The sequence below is a fragment of the Oncorhynchus gorbuscha genome, linkage group LG10 (genome assembly GCF_021184085.1).
Source record: "Oncorhynchus gorbuscha isolate QuinsamMale2020 ecotype Even-year linkage group LG10, OgorEven_v1.0, whole genome shotgun sequence".
Lineage (NCBI taxonomy): Eukaryota > Metazoa > Chordata > Actinopteri > Salmoniformes > Salmonidae > Oncorhynchus > Oncorhynchus gorbuscha.
The window spans coordinates 100658486-100685598 of NC_060182.1; the positions used below are offsets into that span (position 1 = coordinate 100658486).

A 27113-nucleotide genomic window follows, 5' to 3' on the forward strand; every position below is an offset into this window, starting at 1 on the left:
AGATACAGTTTAATGGGGTTGGGGAGGGGTTTTGGGGGGAGGTTGTGGTTTAAGCTTAGGGATTTATTTTGGTTTTTAATTTTATTTTCATGGCAGATCATGATTGATCGTACATTCCAACACAGTAGGATGCGGCATGAACATAAACGAGTGTTTTGCGGACCGCCATGATAGGTAGGATGCCATGATATTACAGCAGCAGCAGCAGAAGAAGAAGAAGCGTTACAGTTGCTCTCAACCAATCGGAAGTGAGTATTTTTCGCGCTGATTGGGACTCGAACTGAGTTTCCCTGCAAAGCTTTAAAGTGAACGGAGTCGGCGTTTTCGAGATGATTCAAACTGACTATTTTCCCAATTTCATAACTATTCGAGAAATTCAGCAGGTAATTTTAACCAATTACTATGCGTGTGATCATCGTTCAATAAACGTGTCTGTAATGTAGCATGTCAGAGGCACGAAGCTAGCTGAATGTCAGTCACTAATCTCGCTAACTGTGGAAACTAGCCAGTGTCAAAGCGCCGCGTTCATCCCGGTCGTTTTCTGATTCGTTTCACTAGCTATGCTAACCTAATATCTGTCACGGTTTAGTCGATTTAGCCAATAGCCAGGGACCCTAACTACACAGCTAGCTACGTTTTAGCTAGCTGTAACTCAACGCCAGTTTTTAGTTTTGTCGCGTCACTATCTCAACATTTGTCTAATATTTTACCAGAGAGAGAATGTGATGTGCTTGGTAATGCCTACTACTACTACTACTACTGGTGAAGTCTGTTAACTAGCTTGGCATGCTCTAGTTTCCGCGGCTTTTCTCCGTGGATGACGCTGGCAGTTAGCGGTGGCTAATCAGTGAGTTATAACCATCTTGTCCTTTGCCTCTACTGATCACTAATTATTGGGACATGGCAGTAGCAAGCGGGCGAATCAGAGTGCTTAGACAAATGTGTTTTTTATAACTAACCCTCTCATTGTTCTGTGGCTTAGTGAGAACTTAACACGTTTTCTCGTTGCTAGTTAACGTTAGCTGCTACATTTTCAATCATGTGCGGGCGCTTATCAGATCAGTTTCGTTGGTTGATAAGTTTTGGTAGCTAGTCAGCAAGTTATCGAGTTAAGCTACTCGTTTAAACTGTTCTGATATGAATGTGGAGCCATTTTAGTGAGTTCACGATGTGGTTGAGCTCTTATTTTATCAGACTGATGTGTCGGTAGTTGTTCGCTGAAGTCGGACAGCAGACTAGAATTCTACCAGCAGCTCACACGATGACGTCACCGGTCGTATGGTAATAATAAAACCTTCAAAATAAAAGGCCACGTTTCATGACGTTGTAATTTGGATAACTCGTTGAAATCATATTGAATTTTAATCAATGGGCACTTTTTATTGTGCCAAAAAGAAAATGCAGCAAGTCATTTGTGAAAACAAACAAAAAATATGGTTTTAAAAATATCACTTTCGGCCGTGATCGGGACGTTTCATGACATTGTAACATAGGGCTGCGCGCAATTGGTCCAGCGTTGGCAAGTGTAACCGGTGTGAAATGGCTCGTCAGCAGGGTGCACGCTAATAGCGTTTCAATCTGTGACGTCACCCTTGGGCTGCCGTGGCTAAGGGTGACTGTTGTCTGTGCAGTGGGTCCCCAATTTGAGCCGAGGGACGGAAGCTATACTGAGGGACGGAAGCTATACTGTTACACCGGGGTAGGGCGTTATTGTAAATAAGATTTTGTTCTTAACTGACTTGCCTAGTTCAATAAAGGTTACACACCACACTGACCAAAAAGTTATTTTGTTGGCATTTACACATGTCCCCATTACCAGTAAAACATAATCAAAACCTATTTATTTCACTTGCTGTGGTGTTTCGTTGTTTAGTCTCATTCTCAACCAGGTTTTCATCATACATGTCAAGCAGTGAAGTTTCAGCTCTGTCTGTCCGTGGCCTCTCTTCCTCGGTACACACTGTCACTGTGTCTGTTTCCATCTTGTCCAGCTCTGTCTGACCCTGTCCTCTTCCTCGGTACACACTGTCACTGTGTCTGTTTCCATCTTGTCCAGCCATGTCTGACCCTGTCCTCTTCCTCGGTACACACTGTCACTGTGTCTGTTTCCATCTTATCCAGCCATGTCTAACCCTGTCCTCTTCCTCGGTACACACTGTCACTGTGTCTGTTTCCATCTTGTCCAGCCATGTCTGACCCTGTCCTCTTCCTCGGTACACACTGTCACTGTGTCTGTTTCCATCTAGTCCAGCTCTGTCTGTCCGTGGCCTCTCTTCCTCGGTACACACTGTCACTGTGTCCGTTTCCATCTTGTCCAGCTCTGTCTGACCCTGTCCTCTTCCTCGGTACACACTGTCACTGTGTCTGTTTCCTTCTTGTCCAGCTCTGTCTGTCCGTGGCCTCTCTTCCTCGGTACACACTGTCACTGTGTCCGTTTCCTTCTTGTCCAGCTCTGTCTGTCCGTGGCCTCTCTTCCTCGGTACACACTGTCACTGTGTCCGTTTCCTTCTTGTCCAGCTCTGTCTGTCCGTGGCCTCTCTTCCTCGGTACACACTGTCACTGTGTCTGTTTCCATCTTGTCCAGCCATGTCTGACCCTGTCCTCTTCCTCGGTACACACTGTCACTGTGTCTGTTTCCTTCTTGTCCAGCTCTGTCTGTCCGTGGCCTCTCTTCCTCGGTACACACTGTCACTGTGTCCGTTTCCATCTTGTCCAGCTCTGTCTGACCCTGTCCTCTTCCTCGGTACACACTGTCACTGTGTCCGTTTCCATCTTGTCCAGCTCTGTCTGACCCTGTCCTCTTCCTCGGTACACACTGTCACTGTGTCTGTTTCCATCTTGTCCAGCCATGTGTATGTAACATTTAATGTAAAACCTGTTTCTTGTCTGCATCGAAGTAGCAGTCCTTGTACCTAGCATCGAGCATGGTGGCGACACTGTAAAGAGAGAATGCCTGTTAAAGAAGTAGCAGTCCTTGTACCTAGCATCCAGCATGGTGGCGACACGGTAAAGAGAGAATGCCACCGACTCGCTTGTTCACAGCCTGTTGGCAGTTTTTTTGAGCAGGTGTTTCAATGCCATGATCGAGGGTATCACGTCTGCTGCCGACACAGTTGATGAATGTTCGAATGGAGTTAGCTAATGTGTTGAAATGGCATCAGCGGTATGACAACCAGCACATTCACAGTGTATGAACCAAATAAAGCAGGTTCATCAACATTTTAATGTCGACAATGTGAAATCTTCTAGACCAGTGGTTCCCAACTTGTTCTGATCCGTGGAACACCTTGATGTGATTTACAATTCTGCGGCACACCTACAATTTCTCAGTGTATTTATTGATAATGACCTCCAATTTCTCTGTGTATTTATTGATAATGACCTCCAATTTCTCCGTGTATTTATTGATAATGACCTCCAATTTCTCAGTGTATTTATTGATAATGACCTCCAATTTCTCCGTGTATTTATTGATAATGACCTCCAATTTCTCCGTGTATTTATTGATAATGACCTCCAATTTCTCCGTGTATTTATTGATAATGACCTCCAATTTCTCCGTGTATTTATTGATAATGACCTCCAATTTCTCCGTGTATTTATTGATAATGACCTCCAATTTCTCCGTGTATTTATTGATAATGACTCTGTATTTATTGATAATGACCTCCAATTTCTCCGTGTATTTATTGATAATGACCTCCAATTTCTCCGTGTATTTATTGATAATGACCTCCAATTTCTCCGTGTATTTATTGATAATGACCTCCAATTTCTCCGTGTATTTATTGATAATGACCTCCTCCGTGTATTTATTGATAATGACCTCCAATTTCTCCGTGTATTTATTGATAATGACCTCCAATTTCTCCGTGTATTTATTGATAATGACCTCCAATTTCTCCGTGTATTTATTGATAATGACCTCCATCTCTCTTCGTGTATTTATTGACAATCATCTATTTTCTCTAACAAATATTTTTTATTGCTTATCTTGGGCTCCAAGTGGTGCATTGCCTTAGACCGCTGCATCTCATCGCAAGAGGCGTCACTATAGTACCTGGTTCTAATCCAGGCGGCGTAACAATTGGCCAAGCGTCGTCTGGATTTGGCCAGAGTAGGCCGTCAGTGTAAATAAGAATTTGTTCATAACTGTCTTGTCTAGTTAAAAGGGATTTATTTGAAATATTTTCTTAGGTCCTTACCCATGATGGTTCATTTGTGTGTACACCTTTTTAAGAGCGAATTTAAAACAAAATGTAGCTCTGGTAAAATGTTTTAGTTTTGAACAGTTTGGGCTACAGAGGAGTGGTTTTCTGCATTGTAAAGGTGCAACCATGGACACGAAGCCACTCTTGTTTGTTTCTAGAGCAGAGGCTGTGGTATAGCTAAGCCCAGAGCCATATATTAAGAAATAAATGACAACCCTATCAGACTTAGTTGTGCTAACTGTTTTTATAGACAAAAGTAAAATAATACAAATGACTTTGCTGGTGATGTGCACCCCTCAGGTGATATACATGTAACAACAGCCTGAGGACACTGGACTGGAACCAACGATACAGATGGAACCATGTGTAACCATTGAATGTGTTATCTGACCAACTCTAGTGCTCCCAAGTCAACTTTACATGTTTATAAGTGAGGGTTCAAAAACATTAGTCAAGATTAGGAAAAGTTTTGCAGCACACCTGAGTTCCTCAAGCAGCACACCGGTTGGAACCATTGGTATAAATTCAGGCACACACTTGAGTGTTTCCATTTCGCAGAGTAGATGTAAATATTATTTTGATAGTCTAGTTAATAGAACGACAACATTAAGTTTAATTTAATAATTAGACAGATCGAAACTGACTTTTAAAGTGGAAGTTTTTATTTAAGGTCCTTGTGCTTTGGACCATAAGGAGTAATTCATTATTTCTCTCCTTCCCCCTCTGTGCTGTAGCTGAGTGAGGTTGGATGGAATGGACAGTAAGGGACGGTCTGGGATGGACAGTGCCAGTAAGGGGCGGTCTCTGCCCTCGGTGCCAGAGGCCCTCAACCCAGTCAGCATGAATCAGCTGTCTGAACCCCTGGGGGGGAGGATGGGTCGGGGTGGGGGTGATCTGGGGGCGGACCCGGCCCTGCTGATGGACAAGGCGGCTGCCCAGTTGGCCGTGACACTCCAGGACAGTGTTCTAAACAACATGGCTGCCCATGGTCATAACCATAACAACCACAGACATGAGAGGCTGAAGGACCTGACGTCCCTCATGCTGAACGGCGACCAGGACAAGCTGTGCCACCCTGAGCCCCCCACCCTGAAGGGTGCTGAGGCCCCCCCCTCCCACCCCAGCCCCCAGAGGAAGGCCACCTCCCCGGAGATGAAACTGAAGATCACCAAGATGGTGCCCAAGGGGAAGCCGCCACACTTCGAGCCGTGCTGTGGAGAGGGGCCCAACCTGCCTGCTGAGGACCTGGTTCCAGCCAGCAAGGAGGGGAGGAGAAAGAGAAGACCCATTAAACTCAAACACAGCTCTGCCTCTAACCCTGTTCCTGTGGAGGTGTCTGCTGCCAGTCAGCCAGAGGGCACTGCTGCCCCACAACAGGTGGGGGAGCTCCACTTCTCTAGTTCAATAATCTTATTCTGTAGTAGACCATAAAAGAGAACATGAACTGTATCTTTATCTGCCTTAACAAACACTTTGGATTATAGAAAGTCTTCTTGTTGCTCTATCAAGATGAACAGTAGATCAACTTCATCTTACACTCCTTGTGAGTCCTTGTTTCTGAGAGTCCTCCTGATTTCCAGCGTTGTTTTGGTTCTGACCGCGTGTTGTGGTTTCTCTCAGATCCAGCAGGCCAGTACTCTGGTGGAGGAGGAGGAGGAGAGCCTGGAGGAGGAGGAGCCTGGAGGAGGAGGAGAGCCTGGAGGAGGAGGAGGAGAGCCTGGAGGAGGAGGAGGAGAGCCTGGAGGAGGAGGAGGAGCGCCTGGAGGAGGAGGAAGAGAGCCTGGAGGAGGAGGAGAGCCTGGAGGAGCAGTCTATCCCTGTCCATGCAGTGTTCTCCGTGGGTGATGTGGTGTGGACCAAGTTGCCAGGTTATCCCTGGTGGCCCTGCATGGTGTCCACTGATCCAGAACTCAACACACACCTCAAACACAAAGGTACTACACACCTCAAACACAATGCAGTGTTGTACTACAGACACACTAATCTTCCAGGTTCTGATATGGTTTTGCTCCTTTTATTTCCTCAGCAATTAACAGCCGGACAGCTGCAGTCATGTACCACGTCCAGTATTTTGGAGACACCCTGGAGAGAGGCTACATCTTTGAGAAGAACATGGTGTCATTCAGGGGGGAGGAGCAATATGTTGAGCTCTGCCATGGTGACAAACAACCTGCCTCCCGGGTTGTCCACAGGAAGGTCAGATGTGATTTATTTGGATCCCCATTAGTCAACACCAATGGGGACAGCCTGTCTCATTGGGGGTCTCCATTAGTCAACACCAATGGGGACAGCTAGACTCACTGGGGTCTCCATTAGTCAACACCAATGGGGACAGCCTGTCTCATTGGGGGTCTCCATTAGTCCACACCAATGGGGACAGCTAGACTCACTGGGGTCTCCATTAGTCCACACCGATGGGGACAGCCTGTCTCACTGGGGTCTCCATTAGTCAACACCAATGGGGACAGCCTGTCTCACTGGGGTCTCCATTAGTCAACACCAATGGGGACAGCCTGTCTCACTGGGGTCTCCATTAGTCCACACCAATGGGGACAGCTAGACTCATTGGGGTCTCCATTGGGGTCTCCACCACTTCCCATATTTACAACCATTGAATCTATATGTTTTGACCATGACAGTTTACAATCTAAGGCAACACCGAGTAATTTAGTCTCCTCAACTTGTTCAACAGCCACAGAATTCATGACCAGATTCAGCTGTGGTCTAGAACTTAGGGAACGATTTCTACCAAATATATTGCTGTTAGTTTTAGATGTTTATTACTGGCCACCCATTCCAAAACAGACCAACTCTGTTAAGGGTTTCATCATTAGCTGTTGTTGCTGATACGTATGCTGATGATTCAACCATATACATGTACACATGCTTTGTTTAATGCCAGTGGCAGGTCATTGGTAAAAATAGAAAAGAGGGCCTAGAGAGCTGCCCTGCGGTACACCACACATTACATGTTTGACATTAGAGAAGCTTCCAAAGAAAACCCTCTTTCTATTAGATTGCCATATCGTGGATTCAGAGCTGAGGTTGAAAAGCCATAACACACTTTTTCAACAACAGGTTATGGTCAATAATATCAAAGGCTGCAATTAAATCTAACAGTACAGCTCCCACAATCTTCTTATTAGCAATTTCTTTCAACCAATCAGTCATTTGTGTAAGTGCAGTACATGTTGAGTGCCCTTCTCTAGAAGCATGCTGAACGTCTGTTGTTAATTTGTTTACAGAGAAATAGCATTATATTTGATAAAACACTATTTCTTTCCCAACTGTTAGCTAAGAGTTGACAGCAAGCTGATTGGTCTGCTGTTAGAACCAGTAAAGGCTGCTTTACCACTCATGGGTAGCGGAATTACTTTGGCTTCCCTCCACGCTTGAGTGCAAAGTTTTCCAAATTCAAATATATATATTTTTACTCTTATCTGCATAAGTATTCAGACCCTTTGCTATGAGACTCGAAATTGAGCTCCGGTGCATCCTGATTCCATTGATCATCCTTGAGATGTTTCTACAACTTGTTTGGAGTCCACCTGTGGTAAATTCAATTGATTGGACATGATTTGGGAAGGCACACACCTGTCTATATAATGTTCCACAGTTGACAGTGCATGTCCGAGCAAAAACCAAGCCATGAAGGCCTCTCGAGTGGTCCAGGCTCTGTCGCAGCTGGCCTCAACCGGGAGACTCATGGTGCGGCGCACAATTGGCCCAATGTCGTCGTTAGGGGAGGGTTTGGCCGGCAGGGATGTTCTTGTTCCATTGCACGCTAGCGACTTCTGTGGAGGGCCTGGTGCAATGCACGCTGACACGGTCGCCAGGTGTACGCTGTTCCCTCCCACACATTGGTGCGGCTGGCTTCGGGGTTAAGTGGGCATTGTGTCAAGAAGCAGTGCGGCTTGGTTGGGTTGTGTTTCGGGGGACGCACGGCTCTCAAACTTCTCGCTCTCTAGTCGTCCGTATGGGAATTGGAGCGACGAGACAAGACTGGAAGACAAGACTGGAACTAACAATTGGTTACCATGGAATTGGGGAGAAAAAGGGTTAAACACAGTGAAGAAGTTTGGAACCACCAAGACTTCCTGGAGCTGGCCGCCCGGCCAAACTGAATAATCTGGGGAGAAGGGCCTTGGTCAGGGAGGTGACCAACAACCCGATGGTCTCTCTGACAGAGATCTAGAGTTCCTCTGTGGAGATGGAAGAACATTCAAAAGGACAGCCCTCGACCAATCATAATGATGTTAGTGGCCAGCCCTCGACCAATCATAATGATGTTAGTGGCCAGACAGAAGTCTCTTCTCAGTAAAAGGCACATGACAGCCTGCTTGGAGTTTCCCAAAAGGCACCTAAAGGACTCAGACCATGAGAAACCAGATTCTCTAGTTTGATGAAACTAAGATTTAATTATTTGGCCTGAATGCCAAGCGTCACATCTGGAGGAAACCTGACTCCATCCTTACGGCAAAGCATGGTGGTGGCAGCATCATGCTGTGGGGATGTTTTTCAGCGGCAGGGACTAGGAGACTAGTCAGGATCGAGGGAAAGATGAACAGAGTAAATTACAGAGAGATCCTTTTATGAAGTCCTGAGCAGGTTATCAGACCGGGGCGCAGGTTCACCTTCCAACAGGACAACAACCCTACACACACATCCAAGACAATGCAGGCTTGGCTTTGGGACAAGTCTCTGAATGTTCTTGGGTGGCCCAGCCCCTAACCCAGAGTCCGGACTTATGTACAATTCCATCGACCTCATGGCTGGATTTTGCTCTGACATGCACTGTCAACTGTGGGACCTTTATATAGACAGGTGTGTGCTTTTCTAAATGTCCCATCCATTGAATTTACCACAGGTGGACTCCAATCAGGTCAGAGAAGCATCTCAAGGATGACCAATGGAAACAGGAAGCACCTGAGCTCAATATTTAGTCGCATAGCAAAGGGAATACTTATGTAAATCAGGTATTTCTGTTTTATTTTTAATACATTCGCTAACATTTCTAAAAACCTGTTTTTGCGTTGTCATTTTGTGGTATTGTCTAGATTTCTGCCGGAAAACATGTATTTAATCCATGTTAGTATAAGGCTGTAACTAGATGTGGAAAAAGTCTAGGGTCAATTCTTTCTGATGGTAATACATTTGCTTGATAACGAAGTAGAACACTTGAGTCTTATGATACAGGTGTTTGGAACATTGCACTAAAACATGAATTCAAATGATTTAGATCTTTTGTCCAGCCCTAACATGAACTATCTTCCACTAGTAATTCAGAGCTCTTACTGTCAATCTCAGCTCTACTGTCCTCTATCCCCAGAGTACCACTCCGTCCGTTCCTCGTAAGCTCCATGCCCAGTGGGTGGTGGGCATCACTCAGGCCAAGGAGGCTGCCAGCCTGGCCCTGGAGGAACGCCTGGTCAAGTACACCTTTACCCACGATAGTGGCGGACCACACCTCAACCCCCACGTGCTGGCTAAGCTTTACCCTGCTGAGCCTGGCCAATATCCTGTACCATCCAGTCGGAGCCCCCTGCCCCCCAGCCCTGCCAGGCCCCAGGCAGACAGCAGCACTTCCCTGGGGAAGAAGAGAGGAGGCCCCAGAAAAACAGATGGGAAACGGAAGCAGACTACTTTTACACAGAAAAAGAAAGCTAACATGGTGGTCTCCCCTAAAGGACCAACACAGATGCCGTTTCAGGTCTGGAATAACTAGCATATACTGCTTCTTACCTCAATGTTTATGGTCTATGTAGTATGTTATTTACAGACCAATGTATTGACAGGTATAAAATGGTGTTTTCTGGTGTTTCTGCTGATCTTTGTTGTCCTAAGTTTTGAAGTAACGTGTTTGTAGGATGGCCTCTCCACCACCTCAGAGACTGAACTACTTGAATCTCAGAGCCAGAAGAGGTCCACACTGAGAACTGAGAGGAAGAGATTCAAAGTGGTTATTGTGACTGCAGACATTCCAGAAACCCCGTCACCTGCACCCACAGCGATGGGTAAGTCAGGGTCATAGCAACATGTCCTCTGTTTCTCTGTGGTCAGTTTATAGGTATTATTTAGCTTATTGAAGCTAGAGTTGTCAGCCAATGTGTTTTCTTCCTCTAGCTAAGAAGGTTCAAATACTAAAACACTTCCTACTTTTTGTTTTTTTGTCATCTTTTGTTTTCATCTGTTGTAATAAATATTTCAGGTTTTATTTTTTCCTGTGAAGCACATTGCGTTGCATTCCATGTCTGAAATGTGCAGTTTATATAAACATGTATTTGATTAAAGAACAGCTAAAGGAAGGTGGGCTGTTGTTGATATCAACTCGGTCCATTATTTCCATAGGACCTCTTGTTGGGTTCTCAACAAACAGAGTAAAAACTCAAACGGATGACTAGGAAAAGCTCAAACCAAGTTGATTCACCCACTGGGTCAAACAGCTTTAAAGACAAAGACATGTTTACACAAGATGCACATATCTTTATACCCTCATACTAGGAGGAGTCAACTCCCTGCACATCAAGACAGGCAATACATCTCTGCTAGGCAGGAACTTAATTGGTTCCTCTCACTGGTGTAGTCAAATCAAATCCAATTTTATTTGTCACATGCAGATGTTTAATGCGAGTGTAGCGAAATGCTTGTGCTTCTAGTTCCGACAATGCAGTGATAACCAACAAGTAATCTAACTAACAATTCCAAAACTACTGTCTTATACACAGTGTAAGGGGATAAAGAATATGTACATAAGGATATATGAATGAGTGATGGTACAGAACAGCATAGGCAAGATACAGTAGATGGTATTGAGTGCAGTATATACATATAAGATGAGTATGTAAACAAAGTGGCATAGTTAAAGTGGCTAGTGATACATGTATTACATAAGGATGCAGTCAATGATATAGAGTACAGTATATACGTATGCATATGAGATGAATAATGTAGGATAAGTAACATTATATAAGGCAGCATTGTTTAAAGTGGCTAGTGATATATTTACATAATTTCCCATCAATTCCCATTATTAAAGTGGCTGGAGTTGAGTCAGTGTGTTGGCAGCAGCCACTCGATGTTAGTGGTGGCTGTTTAACAGTCTGATGGCCTAGAGATAGAAGCTGTTTTTCAGTCTCTCGGTCCCAGCTTTGATGAACCTGTACTGACCTCGCCTTCTGGATGATAGCGGGGTGAACAGGCAGTGGCTCGGGTGGTTGATGTCCTTGATGATCTTTATGGCCTTCCTGTAACATCGGGTGGTGTAGGTGTCCTGGAGGGCAGGTAGTTTGCCCCCGGTGATGCTTTGTGCAGACCTCGCTACCCTCTGGAGAGCCTTACGGTTGAGGGCGGAGCAGTTGCCGTACCAGGCGGTGATGCAGCCCGCCAGGATGCTCTCGATTGTGCATCTGTAGAAGTTTGTGAGTGCTTTTGGTGACAATCCGAATTTCTTCAGCCTCCTGAGGTTGAAGAGGCGCTGCTGCGCCTTCTTCACGATGCTGTCTGTGTGAGTGGACCAATTCAGTTTGTCTGTGATGTGTATGCCGAGGAACTTAACTTGCTACCCTCTCCACTACTGTTCCATCGATGTGGATAGGGGGGTGTTCCCTCTGCTGTTTCCTGAAGTCCACAATCATCTCCTTAGTCTTGTTGACGTTGAGTGTGAGGTTATTTTCCTGACACCACACTCCGAGGGCCCTCAACTCCTCCCTGTAGGCCGTCTCGTCGTTGTTGGTAATCATGCCTACCACTGTTGTGTCGTCCGCAAACTTGATGATTGAGTTGGAGGCGTGCGTGGCCACGCAGTCGTGGGTGAACAGGGAGTACAGGAGAGGGCTCAGAACGCACCCTTGTGGGGCCCCAGTGTTGAGGATCAGCGGGGAGGAGATGTTGTTGCCTACTCTCACCACCTGTGGGCGGCCCGTCAGGAAGTCCAGTACCCAGTTGCACAGGGCGGGGTCGAGACCCAGGGTCTCGAGCTTGATGACGAGCTTGGAGGGTACTATGGCGTTGAATGCCGAGCTGTAGTCGATGAACAGCATTCTCACATAGGTATTCCTCTTGCCAGATGGGTTAGGGCAGTGTGGTTGCATCGTCTGTGGACCTATTTGGGCGGTAAGCAAATTGGAGTGGGTCTAGGGTGTCAGGTAGGGTGGAGGTGATATGGTCCTTGACTAGTCTCTCAAAGCACTTCATGATGACGGAAGTGAGTGCTACGGGGAGGTAGTCGTTTAGCTCAGTTACCTTAGCTTTCTTGGGAACAGGAACATTGGTGGCCCTCTTGAAGCATGTGGGAACAGCAGACTGGTATAGGGGTTGATTGAATATGTCCGTAAACACACCGGCCAGCTGGTCTGCGCATGCTCTGAGGGCGCGGCTGGGGATGCCGTCTGGGCCTGCAGCCTTGCGAGGGTTAACACGTTTAAATGTCTTACTCACCTCGGCTGCAGTGAAGGAGAGACCGCATGTTTTCGTTGCAGGCCGTGTCAGTGGCACTGGTATTGTCCTCAAAGCGGGCAAAAAAGTTATTTATTCTGCCTGGGAGCAAGACATCCTGGTCCGTGACTGACTGTAGACCCTGCCACATGCCTCTTGTGTCTGAGCCGTTGAATTGAGATTGTTAGAGCCGATTTGGACATATATGTATAAAAGACCGAACATATGGAGCTCCATGTATATTTGTGTAAATATATTAAATATGAATTTAAATGATGAAATACTAGGTACGTACCTTTATGATTTATATTTACCTGATTGAGATATATTCATTTGTTGTTAGTGTAACTCAGCCATTTGGCCCCCCCTCTTGCCTGTTCATTGTATTGTGGTAAGTGTGTTAGGATAAAGGCAGGAAGTTGGGCCTTCGGGAGGGGAGAGTCCTTGCTAGATGCGGGAGCGGTATAGTTTTTTGACCATACAGACATACAGACAGGTCATAATATGTATTTTCCATATAAAGTATTCTATGCTTTAAGTTGATTGGATAATAATTTATTTGTTAGATATAAGAAGAATAAATATTTTTGTTGCACCATATCCCTGGATGTCATTGAATGTTTGGCCGTTTGGAAACCTTGAGTGTGGACTGTATGCGTACCAAACAACCCCGCTTCAGGCTCGGGCAGTGGCTATGGTAAAGACGAAAGGAAGCCACTACAATCAAGTCAAAAAACTCTGTGAAGGATTACTATCGGAAGGAAATCTCCGGTTCGGACACACGCTGGATATTGTTCTATTTGTAATTGCATTCAGATCGTAAGGACAGCTCGCTTGGAAGGATTTGAACCCCTAGAATTCGCCAGCCGTGGGTAACCACTGCGAATGAATGAGCTGCCCTGTTCAATGCGATCGTTTGATCATGCGTATTATGGAAGAGCAAATGTGCTTTTAAGTTGAATGTTTGATAAACTTGGGAATGGAATTCAAAAGACCACGCTGTGAAAACAATTAAGAAGTTTAAGTTTGGGAAACACTGAGATCCTACGCACAATGTAGCCTAATCTTATGTGTAATATTTGGCCTAACGTGGAAATGCAATGCATCAACGCAACAAATTGCAATCTAAGGATCTAAAGATACTGCGTGTTTAAACTTCATTAAATGGACAACTTATAATGGGATGAAATGTTTAAAACGCATCTAAAATGCCGAACTTGCACATGTTCAATTCAAAATGGGTCAATATGCTGAAATGGAGGACTGTTTTTTAAAGCATTAAAGGAGGTCTAAAGGGGCATTACGTTTAACAATCAAAAACCAACAACTGTATCATTGTAAATTGAGTGAACTAAAAGTGAATGATGGAGGATGAAATCCCAAATAAGACTCCACTGGAGAGGGCAGAGGAGCATCTAAATTCACTCTATGCAGCCCGGAGAGGCAAACTTGGAGTGTGTACACGCAAAATGAATGAAATAAAAGCCCTTCTTGTTGATGGAGGAAATATTGAAATTGTGGATGAGTCTTGAAGCATTTCATGCTGTTCTCAATGACTTTAAGAACGCTCATAATTCTGTGCTAGAGCTGGTCACAGAGGAGGAACACGAACAGGAGAGCATTAACTATTATCAACCAAGAATGAGAACTTATGAACATTTCCTGAAAGAGGTGGAAATATGGAAAAAAGCTGAAATTGAGCCACAAACGCTCATTGAACCACACGACAGCATTTCCAATGTGTCAAAAACATCAAGTAAAACAAAGTCTTCTAAAACTGCTTCCTCAGTGTCCTCTGCACGCCTAAAAGCTGAGGCAGAACGAGCAGCTCTACTAGCTCGCCAAGCATCATTACAGGACAAGCATGCATTGGAACTGGAGAAAGCTCAACTGAATGTTAGGATGGAAAAAATGGCACTGGAAACGGACATAGCAGCATATAATGCCAAACTGAAGGTCCTGGAGAGTGTTGAGTCAACTTCTCAATCCCATTCTGTGGCAGCCCATTTTCTAAGCCAAGAAGATGGAATGAACTCTTATGAGAACCAGGAACCCGAGGTCTATAACGAACCTGAACCATCACCTGTTGCATTTGCTGCATTAGGTGCAGTTCCAAAGACCCCACTACAAAGAGTTTTACAACAACCGACCACAAAGCCATCAAAACCTATTCAGAAAACGGTCATAAACCACACCCTTCAGCAGCCAACATCAAGGTCTAGCAATCAACACAGAATCAACACTGCGGGTATCAGCCATGATAACCTCACTACTGTCATGCAAAGGCAGAATGAAATTGCTGACCTCCTTGTACTACAGCACAAACAGGCCACACTCCCTGTTAGGTAGATACCTATGTTTGATGGTGATCCTCTAAACTTTAGGCCATTTATGCGTGCATTTGAGCATGGAATAGAAGATAAGACAAGCAGTCACCAGGATAGGCTCTATTACCTGGAACAGTACACCTCTGGTCAGCCCAAGGATCTGGTCCGTAGTTGTCTGCATATGGAAGCCAGAAGAGGCTATGCAGAGGCTAAGAGGTTGTTAAAGGAACACTTTGGCAATGAAATCAAAGTCACCACTGCTTACATGGAAAAAGCTTGGAACTGGATACACATCAAACCGGATGATGGAAAGGGACTGGGTGGCTATGCACTCTATCTTAGAGGATGCTGTAACGCTATGCAAGACCTACAGAACATGGAAGAGCTTAATCTTCCCTCCAACATAAAGTTGATCATGTCAAAACTTCCCTACAAACTAAGGGAAAAATGGAGGTCTACGGCATGTGATATTTTAGAGAGAAGCCACCTGAGGGCCCAGTTCAGTGACCCTGTGACGTTCATGGAAAAACAGGCCAAAATACTGCAGGATCCGTTGTATGGAGATATCCAAGATCCCATGACCAACAAAACGTTTTTTAAAACAGAAACTGACTTTAAACAGCAGTTCAAATCCAAGAGTAGGGGAAGCAACTTTGCCACTGCAGTAGATGTAGTGGCAGATTGTAACTCGGAAAAACCTCTAAAAGAACAAACATTCAAAATCAAGAAACCAGGCGCCTACCCTTCTGATGCTCCCAGTATCTCATGTGTATTTTGCGCTGGTGAGCATTTCTTGGTCGACTGCCAACAGGTGAAGGCACAGCCACACGAAGCCAAGGTTGAGTTTCTGAGATCAAAAGGCCTTTGTTTTGGCTGTTTGATCAGAGGACACTTAAGCAAAGAATGTAAAAGAAGGATGACCTGTCAGAAATGTCAAAGAAACCACCCCACTATCCTGCACATTGAAGGAAGAGCGAGATTTAGATCTCTGAAGGCAGATACGAGTGGTGTAGCAGTAAAGCGGGAGGAGACTGTCAGCAGTGCTCTTGTTTCACTGGAAGCTGGTGAAGATACCGGGGCCGGTACAGATTGTGCACTTGCGATTGTGCCAGTACAAGTAAAAATGGCAAATGGAAGCAAGTCTACGTTAACCTATGCATTTCTCGATTCTGGTAGCTCAGCAACATTTTGTACGGAGAGACTCATGAGGCAGTTGCAAGCTAAAGGCAGTGAGACTGAAATTCTGCTACGCACAATGGGGCAGGAGAGTCCTACCAAGAGCTTTGAGATATCTGGATTAGACATTGGCAATGTGGAAGGTGACACATTTCTTGCATTACCAAAGGTCTACACCCAAAATAAGATCCCAGTGACAAGAGAGAACATTCCCACTCAGAAATATCTCAAAAGGTGGCCATACCTGAAAGAAGTTCAGTTGAAGGAAATTGACGCCGACGTCGAACTCCTGATTGGTGTAAATGCTCCAAAGGCAATGGAACCCTGGAAAATCATAAATAGCCAAGTCAACGGACCGTATGCAGTGAAAACCCTCTTTGGATGGGTGATGAACGGTCCTCTTAACAATTGTACCATGGCAGAAGAATCTGGGCATCCTACGGTGATGGCCAATCGTATCTCAATTGCCGACCTGGGGGTTCTTCTTGTAAATCAGTACAACCATGACTTCCCTGAGAGAGGGTATGAAGAGAAAAGTGAGATGTCAGCTGAGGATCGTAGGTTTATGGAGATCGTATCAAGTTCCATAACCCTCAAAGACCATCACTACTACTTACCGTTGCCCTTTCGCAAAACAGAAGTAGTCCTGCCAAACAATCGTGACATGGCAAAGCAGCGGGCTCTAAATATTATCAGGAAGTTCAAGAAGGACAAAGGTTTCGCTGCAGAGTACAAAGGCTTCATGGAAGAGATGATGACAAAAGGCTACGCCGAGAAGGTACCACAAGAACAGCTCCTCTGAGAGAAAGGCAAGGTATGGTACATACCACACCATGGCGTTCACCATAAGCGCAAAGGAACGATACGAGTAGTGTTTGACTGTTCATCATCCTATAAAGGTACATCTCTTAACAGTGAACTCCTTCAAGGCCCTGACCTGGCAAACACGCTTATAGGAGTCTTGCTAAGATTTCGGCAAGAGCACATTGCCATGATGGCAGACATCGAAGGAATGTTCCATCAGGTACGTGTCCATGAAGATTACTTAGACTTCCTGCGATTCCTATGGTGGCCGGATGGTGATACTAACAAAAGATTGGAGGAGTACAGAATGACGGTACATCTTTTTGGTGCTATATCCTCTCCAAGTTGTGCAAACTTTGCACTGCGAAAGACTGCAGAAGACAACTGTGAGAGGTACGATGAAGAGGTAATTCAAACAGTCAAGTCCAACTTCTATGTTGATGACTGCCTCAAGTCAGTGGCCACAGAAGAACAAGCCATAGCTCTCACGAAAAACCTCAGGGATGTGTGCTCTCTGGGTGGATGTGTGCTCTCTGGGTGGGTTCAAATTGACCAAGTGGGTCAGCAACAGCCGCACTGTGCTGGATTCTATCCCTGATGAACACAAAGCCAAGCAGATAAAAGAACTGGACCTGGACAGAGAAAAGCTGCCTGTTGAAAGAGCACTTGGAATCCGATGGAACATTGAAAGTGATGCATTTACCTTCCGAGTCACTGTCAAGAACAGACCCCTTACAAGAAGAGGTATTCTCTCAACTGTCAGCTCTATTTATGATCCTTTAGGTTTCCTCGCCCCATTTGTATTAAAGGCAAAGCAAATTCTTCAAGTGCTCTGCAAGCTGAAGTGTGGATGGGACGAAGTCATCCCTGAAGAACACTCTACTTCATGGCAGAGATGGCTCTCAGAGCTGGACCAGCTCTCCAGATTCCAGATAGACAGGTGTATGATGCCTGAGAACTTTGGTCAAGTCAAGACTGCACAGCTGCATCACTTCGGTGATGCAAGTGAACAAGGTTATCACGCAAGGTTCTTGGCGCTCTGGGAGGAGGACACAATGGAGTCCGCTAGACATGCAGAATGCGATCTCGGGTCAGAAAAAGGAGAAGATTAATTGTGTGTCGTCTGCATAGCAATGATAAGACCATGGTGCTTGCCTACGGAGCTGTGAGGGGAACGACACCTCAGTACCTCCAGGCTCTGATCAGGCCCTACACCCAAACAAGGGCACTGCGTTCATCCACCTCTGGCCTGCTCGCCTCCCTACCACTGAGGAAGTACAGCTCCCGCTCAGCCCAGTCAAAACTGTTCGCTGCTCTGGCCCCCCAATGGTGGAACAAACTCCCTCACGACGCCAGGACAGCGGAGTCAATCACCACCTTCCGGAGACACCTGAAACCCCACCTCTTTAAGGAATACCTAGGATAGGATAAGTAATCCCTCTCACCCCCCCTTTAAGATTTAGATGCACTATTGTAAAGTGACTGTTCCACTGGATGTCATAAGGTGAATGCACCAATTTGTAAGTCGCTCTGGATAAGAGCGTCTGCGAAATGACTTAAATGTAAATGTTAAATGTTATGGCACGGCAAGTTACCTTAGGTTCACAAACGGTATGGAAAAGGTTCACATTGTATTCATACTGGGGAAATCAAGAGTGACTCCACTCAAGCAGATGACAATCCCCAGACTGGAACTTGCTGCAGCAACATTGGCATTGCGAGTGGACAGGATGTTAAAGTTGGAGCTCCAGATTGAACTTGAGGAGTCAACTTTTTGGACGGACAGCCAGTCTGTGCTAAAATACATCCGCAATGATACCAAGAGATTCCATACCTTTGTGGCTAATAGGGTTGCTATGATCCGTGACCTATCGAAAGCAAAATAGTGGAGATATTTGAACTCAAAACACAACCCAGCCGATGATGCCTCGAGGATTACATGTTGAAATGTTCCTGAACTCAAAGACATGGTGTAAAGGACCAGAATTCCTGGAGAAAACAGAAACTCAATGGCCGAAAGTCCCCGAGGAGCTTAGCTCCATCCCTCCGGATGATCCAGAGGTGAGAGAAGATGTAATCGTAAACAGTACAAGTGTGGAAGAAAAGAGTCCAACCAGCAAACTGATTGAGTACTATTCAACATGGAACAGCTTGAAGAAAGCAGTTGCCTGGATGCTGAAACTGAAGAAACGTCTTCTACAGTTAAGCCAGAAAAGGAAAATTCTCTCTCAAACCGATCCAAGATCAGATCAGTCTGACAAACTCACTGAAGGAACAAATTGACAAGTTCAAACTGACGTTTGGAAAAGAAAGTCTGTCTGTGGATGACCTAGATGAAGCAGAAAAGGTCATCATCCGATTTGAACAACGGCAGCACTTTAAACAAGAAATTGTTTTCCTTTCACAACTAGTGCAATGTGCCAAGAGAAGTGGCTCAATCTGTAAGCTTGATCCAATTGTTGACAATGGCATTCTGAGAGTAGGAGGAAGGTTAAGCAAAGCTGCTATGCCTACGGAACTAAAGAATCCTATGATCCTGCCCAAAGACTCCTACATCTCTAGACTGATCTTACTCCACATCCATGAGCAGGTTGGCCACTCTGGGAGAGGTCACATGCTTTCTAGACTTTGCCAGCGATATTGGATACCCTGTGCCAACTCTTTAGCAAGGAAGATCCTTAAGAGCTGTGTCTTTTGCAGGCGGATGCAAGCTAGAGCTGGAGAACAGAAGATTGCCGACCTTCCACAAGATCGGGTGTCACCTGATTTGCCGCCTTTCACCCATGTGGGCATAGATTATTTCTGCCCCATAGAGATGAAGCGAGGCCGCGTTCATGTGAAGCGTTATGGTGTGATCTTTACTTGCCTTGTGAGTCGAGCTGTCCATCTAGAAGTTGCTAGTTATCTGGATACTGATTCCTGCATCAATGCCCTGCGCAGGTTCATCTGTCGAAGGGGCCCAGTAACAAGTATCAGAACAGACAATGGCACCAACTTTGTTGGAACACACAGAGAGCTAGGAGAAGCTATGAAAGAGCTGGATCACAACAAGATTCAAAATGAATTACTGAAGAAAGGAGTGACATGGTCATTCAACCCTCCCTCTGGAGCCCACCATGGGGGGGTATGGGAGAGGTTGATCCGACCGGTGAAAAAGATCCTCTATTCAGTCCTTAAAGAGCAAGTACTGGATGATGAGGCTTTGCAGACAGCCTTGTGTGAAGTTGAGGCGATTATGAACGACAGACAAATCACTACTGTAACAAATGACCCTAATGATCTAGAACCCCTGACTCCGAACCATCTGCTTCATCTGAAAGCTAAGCCGGTCCTGCCACCAGGACTATTCCAGAGAAGCGACCTATACTCAAATCAAATCAAATTTTATTTGTCACATACACATGGTTAGCAGATGTTAAATGCGAGTGTAGCGAAATGCTTGTGCTTCTAGTTCCGACAATGCAGTGATAACCAACAAGTAATCTAACTAACAATTCCAAAACTACTGTCTTATACACAGTGTAAGGAGATAAGGAACATGTACATAAGGATATATGAATGAGTGATGGTACTTCCATCTCACGAAGGAGATGGAAGCAAGTACAATATATCACTGACCTCTTCTGGAAGAGATGGATCAGGGAGTATCTTCCACTTATGCAGGAGCGGAACAAGTGGAACAAAACTAAGAGAAACTTCAGTCCTGGTGACCTCGTGGTCATCGTCGATGACACCGCCCCAAGGAACTCTTGGCTAATGGGGCGTGTGGTGGAGGCTTTGCCAGGGGCCAAAGGTCTTGTCCGGAGCGTCATGGTTAAGACTAAGACCAATATCTTACAGAGACCTATCAACAAACTCTGTCTGCTCCTTGAGGCGACGGAGTGACACACACAGTGCTCCATCTTAGAATCACGTGCACCTCTGATTCGTTGATGTCGTACATTTTTGGACGCCAAACTGAGATCTATGGACTATTTTCTTACATGGCACCTTGTATATTTGTATATAGCTATGAACTGTAATAGTGCTCTGGTATAGAATGTTTTGTGTATTGGCTCTATGTTTGAATATTAAGTAATTGTTGTGCATTCAGTGCAGTCAACAATTAGGGGCTGGTATGTTAGAGCCGATTTGGACATATTTGTATAAAAGACCGAACATATGGAGCTCCATGTATATTTGTGTAAATATATTAAATATGAATGTAAATGATGAAATACTAGGTACGTACCTTTATGATTTATATTTACCTGATTGAGATATATTCATTTGTTGTTAGTGTAACTCAGCCATTTGGCCCCCCCTCTTGCCTGTTCATTGTATTGTGGTAAGTGTGTTAGGATAAAGGCAGGAACTTGGGCCTTCGGGAGGGGAGAGTCCTTGCTAGATGCGGGAGCGGTATAGTTTTTTGACCATACAGACATACAGACATACAGACAGGTCATAATATGTATTTTCCATATAAAGTATTCTATGCTTTAAGTTGATTGGATAATCATTTATTTGTTAGATATAAGAAGAATAAATATTTTTGTTGCACCATATCCCTGGATGTCATTGAATGTTTGGCCGTTTGGAAACCTTGAGTGTGGACTGTATGTGTACCAAACAACCCCGCTTCAGGCTCGGGCAGTGGCTATGGTAAAGACGAAAGGAAGCCACTACAGAGATTCTACTTTGATAGCCTTGCGGAGGGAATAGCTGCACTGTTTGTATTCGGTCATGTTACCAGACACCTTTCCCGGATTAAAAGCAGTGGTTCGCGCTTCCTGCTAGAACCTTTGGGCGTGGAAGTATATGTGTGTCATAGGACTGTTCCTTCAAACTTCATCTCACCTGACCTCGGGACGAATTCGTCACTCCTCCCTAATCAATATAATAATAATATATGCCATTTAGCAGACGCTTTTATCCAAAGCGACTTACAGTCATGTGTGCATACATTCTACGTATGGGTGGTCCCGGGATCGAACCCACTACCCTGGCGTTACAAGCGCCATGCTCTACCAACTGAGCTACACAGGACCACAGCTGTCCTACCTTATCAGTGACTGAAACCAGACTGTTGCCTTTGCCTCTCTCAGGAGCTATGAGATTTAACAATAACATGTTTCGGCAAATGGGTCTTCCAAATGGACAATGGCCCCAAGCATACTTCCAAAGTTGTGGCAAAATGGCTTAAGGGCCACTCTAATACCTTGACTTTGTTGTCATCATAAAGCCCTGATCTCAATCCTATAGAAAATGTGTGGGCAGAACTGAAAAAGAGTTAGCGAGCAAGGAGGCCTACAAACCTGACTCAGTTACACCAGCTCTGTCAGGAGGGCTACAAACCTGACTCAGTTACACCAGCTCTGTCAGGAGGAATGGGCCACAGTTCACCCAACTTATTGTGGAAAGCTTGTGGAATGCTACCCGAAATGCTAATTTTAATTTGAATGCTACCAAATACTAATTGAGTTTATGTAAACCTCTTGACCCACTGGGAATGTGATGAAAGAAATGAAAGCTGAAATAAATCATTCTCTCAACTATTATTCTGACATTTCGCATTCTTGAAATAAAGTGGTGATCCTAACTGACCTAATACAGGGAATTTTTACTAAGATTAAATGTCAGGAATTGTGAAAAACTGAGTTTAAATGTATTTGGCTAAGGTGTATGTAAACGACTTCGACTGTGTGTATGTATTACATGACAATTACAACAATACTGAGTGAACAATGAACACTTATTTGAAGTTAATATAATACATAAAATCAATTTAATCTCAAATAAAAAATGAAACCTGTTCAATTTGGTTTAAATAATGAAAAAACAAAGTGTTGGAGAAGAAAGTAAAAGTGCAATATGTGCCATGTAAGGAAGCTAATGTTTCAGTTCCTTGTTCAGAACATATGAAAGCTGGTGGTTCCTTTTAACATGAGTCTTCAATATTCCCAGGTAAGAAGTTTTAGGTTGTAGTTATTATAGGACTACAGGCTAGTTAGGTTAAATAACAGAACAAGCTAGTTAACTACACATGGTTGATGAAATTACTAGGTTAACTCGTGAATATGTGAAGGTTGATGTTTTTTTTACAAGATAAGTTTAATGCTAGCTCGTAACTTACCTTGGCTTCTTGCAGCCACAAGGTCTGTTTGATGCTGCACTCGCGTAACAGGTGGTCAGCCTGCCACGCTGTCTCCTCGTGGATTGCAATGTAATCGGCGTCCAGAAAAGCAGATTACCGATTGTTATGAAAACTTTAAATCTATGCTGATTAATCAGTTGACCTCTACTCTGGTGGCATGTCTTGTGGGGTATGTATGGGTGTCCAAGCTGTGTGCTAGTAATTTAAACAGACCTCTGGTGGCATGTCTTGTGGGGTATGTATGGGTGTCCAAGCTGTGTGTTAGTAGTTTAAACAGACCTCTGGTGGCATGTCTTGTGGGGTATGTCTTGTGGGGTATGTATGGGTGTCCAAGCTGTGTGTTAGTAGTTTAAACAGACCTCTGGTGGCATGTTTTGTGGGGTATGTATGGGTGTCTGAGCTGTGTTAGTAGTTTAAACAGACCTCTGGTGGCATGTCTTGTTGGGTATGTATGGGTGTCTGAGCTGTGTTAGTAGTTTAAACAGACCTCTGGTGGCATGTCTTGTGGGGTATGTATGGGTGTCTGAGCTGTGTGCTAGTAGTTTAAACAGACATATCGGTACATTCAGCTTGTCAACACTTCTTACAAAAACAAGTAGTGATGATGTCAATATCTCTTCCACTTTGAGCCATGAGAGATTGACATTCACATCATTAATGCTAGCTCCCTGTATACTTTTAAGGGCCAGCTGTGCTGCCCTCTTCTGAGCCAACTGCAATTTTCATAAGACCCTCTTTGTGGCACCTGACCACACGACTGAACAGTAGTCAAGGTGCGACAAAACCAGGGCCTGTAGGACCTGCCTTGTTGATAGTGTTGTTAAGAAGGTAGAAACTAGGGCCTAGTACCTGCCTTGTTTATAATGCTTTTAATTAAGAAGGTAGAAACTGGGGCCTGTAGGACCTGCCTTGTTTAATGCTGTTAAGAAGGTAGAAACTAGGGCCTGTAGGACCTGCCTTGTTGATAGTGTTGTTAAGAAGGTAGAAACTAGGGCCTGTAGGACCTGCCTTGTTGATAGTGTTGTTAAGAAGGTAGAAACTAGGGCCTGTAGGACCTGCCTTGTTGATAGTGCTGTTAAGAAGGTAGAAACTAGGGCCTGTAGGACCTGCCTTGTTGATAGTGCTGTTAAGAAGGTAGAAACTAGGGCCTGTAGGACCTGCCTTGTTGATAGTGTTGTTAAGAAGGCAGAGCAGAGCTTTATTATAGACAGACTTCTCCCCATCTTAGCTACGGTTGTATCAATATGTTTTGACAATGACCGTTTCAATTCCAGGGTTACTTCGAGAAGTTAATTTACCTCAACTTGTTAAATTTCAACATTCATTACCAGATGTAGTTGAGGTTTAGGGTTTAGTGAATGATTTGTCCCAAATACAATGCTTTTAGATGTGGAAATCATCAGTCATTGTGTAAGTGCTGTGCTTGTTGAATGTCCTTCCCGTGTGCTGACATTCTGTTGTCAATTTGTTTACTGTAAAATAGCATTGTATGTGGTCAAACACAATTTTTTCCAGAAGTTTACTAAGGGTTGATAACAGGCTGATTGGTCGGCTATTTGAGCCAGTAAAGGGGGCTTTACTATTCTTAGGTAGCGGAATTTTTATTTAATTTAACCAGGTAGGCCAGTTGAGAACAAGTTCTCATTTACAAGTGCGACCTGGCCAAGATAAAGCAAAGCAGTGCGACAAAAACAACAGAGTTACACATGGAGTAAACAAACGTCCATTCAAACGTACACAATAGAAAATCTGTATACAGTGTGTGCAACTGGAGTAAGGAGGTAAGGCAATAAATAGGCCATAGTGATGAAGTAATTACAATTCAGAAATGAACACTGGAGTGATAGATGAGCAGATGAGGATGTGCAAGAATAAATACTGGTGGGCAAAAGAGCAGAAAAAAATCAAACACAAATATAGGGATGAGGTTGGTAGTTGGTTGGATGGGCTATTTACAGATGGCTGTGTGCAGCTGCAGCCATCGGTAAGCTGCTCTGATGTCTGATGATTGAAGTTAGTGAGGGAGATAAGTCTCCATCTTCAGTGATTTTTGAAATTCGTATCAGTCATTAGCAGCAGAGAACTGGAAGGAAAGGCAGCCAAAGTGGGTGTTAGCTTTGGGGATGACTAATGAGATATACCTGCTGGAGCGCGTGCTACGGGTGGGTGTTATGGTGACAAAGGAGCTGAGATAAGGCGGAGCTTTATCTAGCAAAGACTTATAGATGACTTGGAGCCAGTGGGTCTGGCGACGAATATGTAGCTAGGGCCAGCCGACGAGAGCATACAGGTCGCAGTGGTGGGTAGTGTATGGGACTTTGGTGACAACTGATAGACTGCATCCAATTGGCTGAGTAGAATGTTGGAGACTATTTTGTAAATGACGAAGTCGAGGATCGACAGGATAGTCAGTTTTACGAGGGTATGTTTGGCAGCATGAGTGAAGGATGCTTTGTTGCGAAATAGGAAGCCGATTCTAGATTTAATTTTGTATTGGAGATTCTTAATGCGAGTCTGGAAGAGTTTACAGTCTAACCAGACACCCAAGTATTTGTAGTTGTCCACATATTCTAAGTCAGAACCGTCCAGAGTGGTGATGCAAAGACTTATAGATGACCTGGACTTTTTCTTCCCTCCAAGCCTGAGGGCTTAACAAGTTAACAAGTTGAGGTGATACTTTCCAGTAGTCTTAAATTGAAAATGTGGCAATATCGTCCATTATTATCCTCATGATTTTTCCATCCAGATTGTCAGACCCCATTGGCTTGTTAGTATTGTGTTAGTATTGTGTTAGTATTGTGTTAGTATTGTGTTAGTATTGTGTTAGTATTGTGTTGTTGGTCCATCCTCAGTTTTCTCCCCATCACATCCATTCAACTGTAACTCTGAAATCCCTCATCCTTTTCCTTTCTCTCCGGCAACGGAGTTAGGAAGGACGCCTGTATCTTTGTATAGACTGGGTTTGTTGATACACCATCCAAAGTGAAATTAACTTTTCCATTCTCAAAGGGATATTCAATGTCCGCTTAGGTGCCCTTCTTTGCGAACCTTTGGATAATTACCCAGGTCTTTGTGGTTGAGTCTGTGCTTAAAATGTGTAGCTCGACTGAGGGACCTTACAATTACCTGTATGTGTGGGGTACAGAGATGAGGTAGTCATTTAAAAAAAAATCATGTTAAACACTATTATTGCACACAGAGTAAGTCCATTCAACTTTTATGCCGCTTGTTAAGCACACGCCGCTGAGGCCCCATCCTGGTCCGCGCACGCCGCTGAGGCCCCATCCTGGTCCGCGCACGCCGCTGAGGCCCCATCCTGGTCCGCGCACGCCGCTGAGGCCCCATCCTGGTCCGCGCACGCCGCTGAGGCCCCATCCTGGTCCGCGCACGCCGCTGAGGCCCCATCCTGGTCCGCGCACGCCGCTGAGGCCCCATCCTGGTCCGCGCACGCCGCTCTTGACATACGCTGCTGTGACTTGTTATATTATCTATCCTGATTGCCTGGTCACTTTTACCCCTACCTACATGTTTTAATTTTTAATTTGACCTTTATTTAACCAGGCAAGTCAGTTAAGAACATATTCTTATTTTCAATGACTGCCTGGGAACAGTGGGTTAACTGCCTGTTCAGGGGCAGAACGACAGATTTGTACCTTGTCAGCTCGGGGGTTTGAACTCGCAACCTTCCGGTTACTAGTCCAACGCTCTAACCACTAGGCTACGCTGCCGCCCCATGTACATAAACTCAGAAAAAAAGAAACGTCCTTTTACTGTCAACTGTGTTTATTTTCAACCAACTTAACTGAGACATAAACTGAAGAAGTTCCACAGACATGTGACTAACAGAAATGACAATGACAATGATAATGTGTCCCTGAACAAAGGGGGGTCAAAATCAAAGTAACAGTCAGTACTGCAGTGCATCTCCACCTCACGGACTGCACCAGATCTGCCAGTTCTTGCTGTGAGATGTTACCCCACTCTTCCACCAAGGTTCCTGGACATTTCTGAGGGGAATGGCCCTAACCC

General features: G+C 44.7%; 1 protein-coding gene across 1 annotated transcript in view; it reads left to right on the top strand.

The window, feature by feature from the left end:
- The first annotated feature begins 233 nt into the window (after nucleotides 1–233).
- The window catches only part of nsd2 (nuclear receptor binding SET domain protein 2), a 59324-nt gene continuing 32444 nt past the window's right edge, over nucleotides 234–27113 (top strand). Inside the window, exons 1-6 of the mRNA XM_046367758.1 lie at nucleotides 234–383; nucleotides 4946–5588; nucleotides 5902–6145; nucleotides 6238–6407; nucleotides 9541–9921; nucleotides 10078–10225. Coding sequence (XP_046223714.1) covers nucleotides 4965–5588; nucleotides 5902–6145; nucleotides 6238–6407; nucleotides 9541–9921; nucleotides 10078–10225 — 1567 coding nt within the window. The 5' untranslated portion in view covers nucleotides 234–383; nucleotides 4946–4964. The remainder of the gene's footprint in view (nucleotides 384–4945; nucleotides 5589–5901; nucleotides 6146–6237; nucleotides 6408–9540; nucleotides 9922–10077; nucleotides 10226–27113) is intronic.